General features: G+C 35.8%; 1 protein-coding gene across 1 annotated transcript; it reads right to left on the bottom strand.

Moving 5' to 3' along the window:
• Positions 1-415: 415 nt before the first annotated feature.
• On the bottom strand, positions 416-4,805 carry LOC107769043 (uncharacterized). The gene is made up of 9 exons (XM_016588216.2): positions 4,582-4,805; positions 2,934-3,046; positions 2,489-2,661; positions 1,825-1,918; positions 1,487-1,597; positions 1,309-1,398; positions 1,116-1,201; positions 952-1,016; positions 416-872 (listed from the first exon to the last, which is right to left on the bottom strand). The coding sequence occupies exons 1-9, from the start codon at positions 4,781-4,783 to the stop codon at positions 763-765; spliced, it is 1,044 nt and encodes a 347-aa protein (XP_016443702.1). The 5' UTR covers positions 4,784-4,805; the 3' UTR covers positions 416-762.
• Between the last annotated feature and the right edge of the window lie 2,825 nt (positions 4,806-7,630).

The following is a 7,630-nucleotide window of genomic DNA, read 5'->3' on the forward strand; positions in this document are numbered from 1 at the left end:
TATTTTTCAATGATTTTACAAACGCTGACTATTTTTCAATTACAAATTCGAAAACTGGCTAGCCCGTGCTATTTGCGCCCAATTCAAAGGTCTGTGGATCAAAAGTAAATAACAAAACTCGTTTACTTGCAACGGATATCAAGGCTACAAGCCTACAACTAATAATAATTAATCCCTTACGGAACAAATAACAAAGAGGTAACAACTATGTTTTCTTTTTGTGAGCATCAATTATTTTAGAATCTTCCAAAAAAATACAATATTCCCTTTGTCCCAAGTTTTGGCCCCTTTTGACAATTAACGAGGACCAAGAAGTGGCTCACATTCTAGAGCTTTTTCAATGTTACACTTCTTTCCGTCTGGTTCATGGATTATGGTCAGCCTCCGTAGAGGAAAAACTAATAGCACAGGAAGCTACAAAAACCGAAACATTTCGTACCATTAGATTTTCCAACTATAAAAGCAGCATTTCAAGAACATCACCTTAATCCAACATTATAAACATCTCAGTAGTAATTGACAAGACTACCATCCTCTCCTAGCAATTACAGTGGAGACAATACACAGAAACCAAACCCCGGCATATATTACACATGCAATATCTGCGTAACATGGTGCAATTAAATGCACAAAAACAATGATCCTGTAGTTCATTCGTTTGAACTGTATGTATGCAGAACATGCCGCAATAAAAGACCACTGTGAAACTAGTTCTCCTGCATTTCTTCAATAATTAGAAAGAATGAGAGCTCTTGCAGCAACTTAATCTGAAACTCCAAGGAACTGAGCGAAGCTTGGATATTTGGGCTCCCATCCTAGTTCAGCACGAGTTTTTGAATTGTTTAACTTCTTCCCTAAAGGGCCACTAGTTCCTGAAAGAAAGAACAAATGACTGTTGTGGCTTGACATAATTTAACAGGTGGCTAAAGGATTTCAAAAAGAGTCAGTTACCAGTGAAACCCTCAAATTTCTTCTCAAACTTCCCACTTTTATTGACTAAGTCCATTACTTCCTGTCTGATATGAACACAAAGTAATACAACAGTTCAAGGCAACATGGGTCAGAGTGTTCGGCTTTCGATCCACAAACATTAATAATTATGTAGATTGGATGACCTGGATAAGGGGTGGTTGTCACAACCCAAAAAGATCCGACCACGAAGTCTCTTCTTCAAGATGGTCACTGACAAGGAAGCAGCATCCTGTAAGAATAGACAAGCCAAAAAATCACTGACACAACTGTAGACACATGAAGAACAAAGTGCAGCTTCTAAACTAAGCATGACGCAAAACATGGATTCCCACTCACCTCATAATGGATAAGATTGAGGATGTGATCAGGACGAATATCCACGGTTCCTTTATGTAACCAATATGTATGTGCACCTCTGTCTTCCTTGTGTTAGTGGTTAAGGTAAATATAAAATAAAGATCTGAAGGCTACACAAAAAGAACCCTAGCTCTTTGAAATCCATATCTAAGGATATATAAAGGCCAGCCAATCTAACAACACAACCGCCAAACTCCAGCACTACTTCCTCTGCCTTGAGAAGAATATCAGTCCTTGGGCTCCTTCCAATTGGGACTATGGGACCATCCTACACATTTAACAACGCAAAAGGTTTAACGAAAGCTCAGACCTCCTCGGAGAAAACATGATTAATGTCGTTATGTTACATGAGTTAAAGTTCAGTAGCTTCCTTCAGGAAATACAGTTCTCAAAGCCTGTGTCTTTAATCGACAATCCTAAAAATCCCTTCAAGAGGAATCAATCAGAATAAGAAACTGTTACCAGCAATATAGTGTTTTATGTAAGATATTACACCTCATCAACTGATCCATTATCAGAGCAGTCATATGGTGCAGAACTCGAGGTAAATAGGAAAGAACCTTCACCACTCCATTTTAACGCAGCCTCCCTGCTCATTTGATGTGTGAAATAGAAATTAATTAAATCAAATTATAGTATCAGTATGACAAAACTTAGCACAGAAAATCTGAAGAAAAATAATGCTGACAAACAATAACAATGTTTGGACTCATCAAACCTGAATTTGCTGCTGACTAATTCTACTCAGAGCAGAGCTGAATCACAAAAGTGGTCTGATCAACCCATACACATGATTTTAAAAAAACATACACTACTACTTATGCAGCTGCCAGCTAGGTGAAGCATTTATGGCTAATGACTAGCCCGGATATTTGCAGCAATCATAACAGCAGTAGAAAAGGAGGGGCTATCTCACAACAAAACAATAGTTTTACTAAAAATGCACAAGTATTTGCTTATTGCGGCACTACAGTTTAAAGGCATTTGTGCTCTCTATAATGAGATAGCAACAGAAGTTTCCCATCTTGATGTTGTTGTTCACGAAAAACTGAGACACCACCGTGCTTAACGAGCCACAAAATATTTTAAACTAAATATCAAAGAATGCCACAACAGAAAGGCGATAGCAGCTAGCTATTGCATGAACTGTCAAGCTTACCTAATATCACCAGGGTAGTCTTCAGTCCGGGATGGAGGAGCACAGAATATAACATATGGGAACTTAAACGTAAACTTGGTTTCTCTCGAAGATGGACTAATTCCCATTTTAATAAGTTCATCATGGTGATCAGTGGTCATTGTCTGCCCAAAAATCTGGCAGCTTGGGTGTTCCTGCCACATTAAAGGGTTCAAAACTCTTAGCAGTCTCAATTACGATGCACACTTCACTATGCGTACAAGAAATCCACCAGTCTGTCACAATTAATAAGGCAGAAACTCGTAAAACTAATATCAGTTGAGAAAATGGACATCAAACATTTCCATAACTAACCAGATTTAACAAACAAGAAATAAACGTGCATGTAACTTTTCAATTAGGTTATGAGGTAGGGATCGTTTCTACTTCTCAAAGAAATCATATGATTATTCAGTTCAGGATGTACCTCTCTCCATCTTTCAGCCACTAAACGCCCAAGAACTCCAGGTCCTACAATTAACAAGTCGTTTGCTCCAATGGCCCCTCTAGAGGAAGCCTCCAATTCTTCACTTGGAGCATCTTTAGTAACCAATAAGTAAAACTAAACAATGAAACTAGATAATTGAACATTATGAAGATGCATATCAAAAGAATAAATACTTATGCACGTGCATCCAAACATCAATTCAACACCTACTGCTCCCTCCATCCCATTTAATATGACAGTTTTTTTATTAGGCAGGTGCTTTAAGATGTACTTTAATGTTATATCAGTGGAAGTGAACAAAAATATTGATCCAATGCTTGAAAAGTTAGCTTGATAAAGACAACATGTATCAAAGTTCAAAATATTGAATAGTTTAATGAGTTTTGAATTCTTTTAAGTTGTATAAGGAGCATAGAAATGAAATGGTGTCATACATTCTGGGACTATTGACTTGTGTGTCAACAAATTGGGATTAAGGGAGTTAAATCATGAGTTACTTGGATAGGGAAATTGGCACAATCAACTAAATTCCCCCCAGCATAACTAAGTAGTCATAATATACATCATTTGTATAATCCATCAGATGTGATCCAATTAACCATTTTTATATAATTAGCTGTCACAATTTTTGACAGCTAATGATTGCAGAAGTAATTTCAGCAGCTACAAGAGAAACAACAAATTTCTGCATAACTAGCATAATCTCTGTGGCATCTTCAAGCTATACAATGACAATTGCAAGTGCATATGCAAATAACCCAATTTCAGTTGATACTTGAAAGTAGAATTTGCGAGCCTTCCCACAATGGTAGAGTTGCTACCTCAGCGACCCTTTTTTCTTTCTGAGACATACGGTGGTGTCCAGACCAGCTTGCGCACACCTTAGTATCTACCAGTACCTTCTACCTTCCTCCAGCACAGATATCAGGTTACTCTGTTCACCAAGACTTAGGCAGATGGAAAGAACTCACCTAGTATTTTTTGTCTCCACTAGGATTTGAACCTAAGACCTCATGATTTCTCTCCAACTTTGTTGACCACTAGGTCGCATCCTTTGGTACTAGCTCCCACAGTAACTAGAGGCGGAGCCAGGATTTGAAGCTTATGGATTCAGAATTCTAGCTCTTTTAAGTTACTGGGTTCTAACTTAATAATTTGTGCAAATATAAGGTTTGGACCAAAACTACTGGGTTCGGCCGGACCCCGTAGCCGACGGGCTGGCTCCGCCCGTGTCAGTAACCTATTGAGGCTCGAAAACTTGCAGAAATGCAAGAGGAAGGTTGCATACCGCCCACCCTCCCCCTATCCCGCGCAAGTCAAGGAGCACTTCGTCTATAGAGTAAGCCCTAATTTGAAGTAGAATCGCACATTGATAAGCTATTTTTGTAAAATTTAAGCACAATTCAGAAACAACACTGTGCATAGTACAGATACGTAGCTAAAAATACTATATAACTCTAAGTTAAACGGTTTAATTAAACAAAAAAATCACAATCGAGTCAATTACAACAATTAATCACATTCACATATTTGATCAGCAAATCTACAAATCTAAAGCATAATCCACCAAATTTAGCACATAGGAGCGTGTGTGTCTACGAGAGCGCATGTGTGTGAGAGAGAATACCGATGGAAAAGGCAGAGGAAGCGTCGGCTCGGAATAAATTGGGCACCATTGGAAATGGTTGTGATGAAAGCTTGTGAAGAGTGAAATTAGGGTTTGAACTAGATAGTGAGAGCTTCGTACAACTGTTGAAGAAATGGTGCTTTGGAGTTGCGAAGCGCCATGGGGTTCCAATTCGGGGAGTTGCACCAGTTATGGTAGCCATTGTGGATAATGGAAGAGAGGAAAATGATATTTAAACTTCTTTATTTATTTATTTATTTTGCATACGAAAGCATTAAATCATATTCACTATTTCTAACCATGTACATAAAGTATATATTAGTGATTTTAAAAGTAAAATTTCAACACTGCATACTATAGGAGCGGCACAACCTCATCGGAGTTCTAAACCTTGATTTGACTCAGAGCTTAATATATATATATATATATATATATATATATATATATATATATATATATATATATATATATAATTTAATGAACATCATTTTTAAAAAAATTAGACAAGTGTGGATGTAGAATTAAAAAAATAAAAATTTAGTTTTATAAAATATAAAAAATTAAATAAATTTAACGTTGATTGCATCACAACTGAAATGGGAGAACCCAAAAAACATAAGTGACTCTTTTTTTTTAGTAAGTCCTTTTCTATATTTGGTAACAATTTAACTTTAGATTTTTCTTTTTACCATTAATGAGATGATTTCTAGCCCAAAAACTTCTATGATTTATTTAAGATTACAAGTTCCAAAAGTCTTTCTTTATTTCATAAAATTCATGTCCAGTCAAACACTTTCATATAAATTAGGACGGAAAGAGTATAATTTATGTAAGGAAAATAAATAATAAGTTAGATTATTAGATATAGTTACGTGACCAACTAATGAATAGAGAAATATAATTATGTAAAAAAGCAAAATAAGATTGACAGAAAACTATTTTAGTTATATTAATTAGAGGAAGAAATCGAGTTATTAAAAATTAATATGACAATAAAGAAATAAATTTATCAATAATAAAAGATAATTATATAAATAATATACTACTATATATAGAGAATACTAGTAATTTTGGGGCCCTTAAATTTTTGGGGCCTAAAGCAAGTGTTTCACTTGCTTTAAGATTGGGCCGCCCCTGCGTAAGAATTGCAGAGAAGCAACTCTCACTTTTCATATTTTGAACTCCAAGGCATAACCAATTAATCATGGAGTTCTAACTTCATGATATTATTCTTGAGTTTAAAATAGGTACAATGGGTGAAACACTCCTTTTAGGTTCAAACCCAACAACAATTTCTGGGTTTAAACCTTTAACCTTTATAGGTTCAAAACTCAGCAATGACCCCAATAATGATTAATGGATTAAATTTTTATAGGTTCAAACCCCAATAACGATTATTGGATAGTTTGAATCCTTTTCACTTTGTTTCAGATATCTTATTTTGAACTCCAAGGATCGTTTTTGGATTTTATACTAGCAGGGGTTCAAAAATCAAGAATTATTTTTGGGGCTTCGAACTCCGGTATCATGCTAGAGTTGTGTTCCGTATTTTAGTTGGGAGGCAAAAATATCAATTTGGTCGGACCGATGGCTATGCCTCCAATGCATTTGAAAAGGCGGCCAAACTCCAATAGCAAGACCTAAAAGTGGCTATGCCAACCAATTTTCTCGAAATTACATAAGCCCATAGTGTAGAGATTAAGTTGGGCCCATGCCCAGTTACAAGTGTAAAGCTTTGGGCTTCAAGCAGTCCATATTAATTTTCCAACTCAATCAGTCAATCACATTTTGATTTAGGAGTTTTGGAATGATTGGCATCGATTCATTGCTAAAATATGCTTATCGAGAACCAACTTACTCGTTCTGTTACTCGAATTTGAGAGATGACCTTTTAGTCTAAGAAAGTTAGAACTTGTGCACTATATATAGTAGTGATTGTATATAAGGTGGGTAACTGTTGAACCCTTCATTTTAAGGCTTGAACTCAAATTTGAGAACAAGTGAGACTTGCTCAGTTGGTAAAGCACCTCCACACACGACCGTTAGGTCCTGAGTTCGAGTCATATTATCCTCCTGATTTGGGAGGGATAAAAAAAATAAAAATAAAAAAACTCAAACTTGAGCCAGGTAACTAGCAATTCAACTAACGATTTTGATTTCAGTGAAGACAGTAAATATATTGATGGGTACAAACAAGAAATCCAATAACACCTATATTAATGGATTTTTTTTCACTTTTAACTCGTGCCAGAAATTATTTATATTTGGTAGCCTAAAAAGTGTATAAAATTCGTATAATTTTTGTTTATAACATACAAAATGTATATATATATATATATATATATATATATATATATATATATATACAAAAAATATATATATTTTGGCTATTATTTTGAGAGCGGATATACAGTGTCATTTTTTCATATTTATTTTTATTAATCTTGGCTTAAACCAATACCCAAATACCCGGTCAACGTAAGTTGATTGCTAAGGAACAATTTAATTACAACAACAACCCAGTATAATCTCATTAGTGGGGTCTGGGAAGGATAATGTGTACGCAAACCTTAACCCTCATTAATGGGGTCTGGGGAGGATAATGTGTACGCAGACCTTACCCCTACCCTGGGGTAGAGAGACTGTTTCTGATAGAAACTCGGCTCCCTCCCTCCAAGAACTCCTCACTTTGCTCTTGGGGTGACTCGAACTTACAATCTCTTGGTTGGAAATGGAATGTGTTTAACACTAGAGCAACTCACTCTTGTGAGAAGGAACAATTTAATTGCTTGTCTAATTGTTAATACGGGGATGCAATGTCTACTTACTAATTCTTCATTAATGTGTCGACCTGCACTCTATGTAAGAACTCATCTGGATTATCTATCTGTCGGATTATATAAAATCCACACCCCCCCCCCCACCACCACCACCACCAATTTTTGTTTTATATTACTTTCTAAATTCAAGGATAAAAAAGAAAAAGAAGAAATTTTCTCGTGTTTTAAATAATTGTAGTGTTCGGATCAGTTTACGTGCATCTCAATTA

Source organism: Nicotiana tabacum, chromosome 14 (assembly GCF_000715075.1).
Source record: "Nicotiana tabacum cultivar K326 chromosome 14, ASM71507v2, whole genome shotgun sequence".
Lineage (NCBI taxonomy): Eukaryota > Viridiplantae > Streptophyta > Magnoliopsida > Solanales > Solanaceae > Nicotiana > Nicotiana tabacum.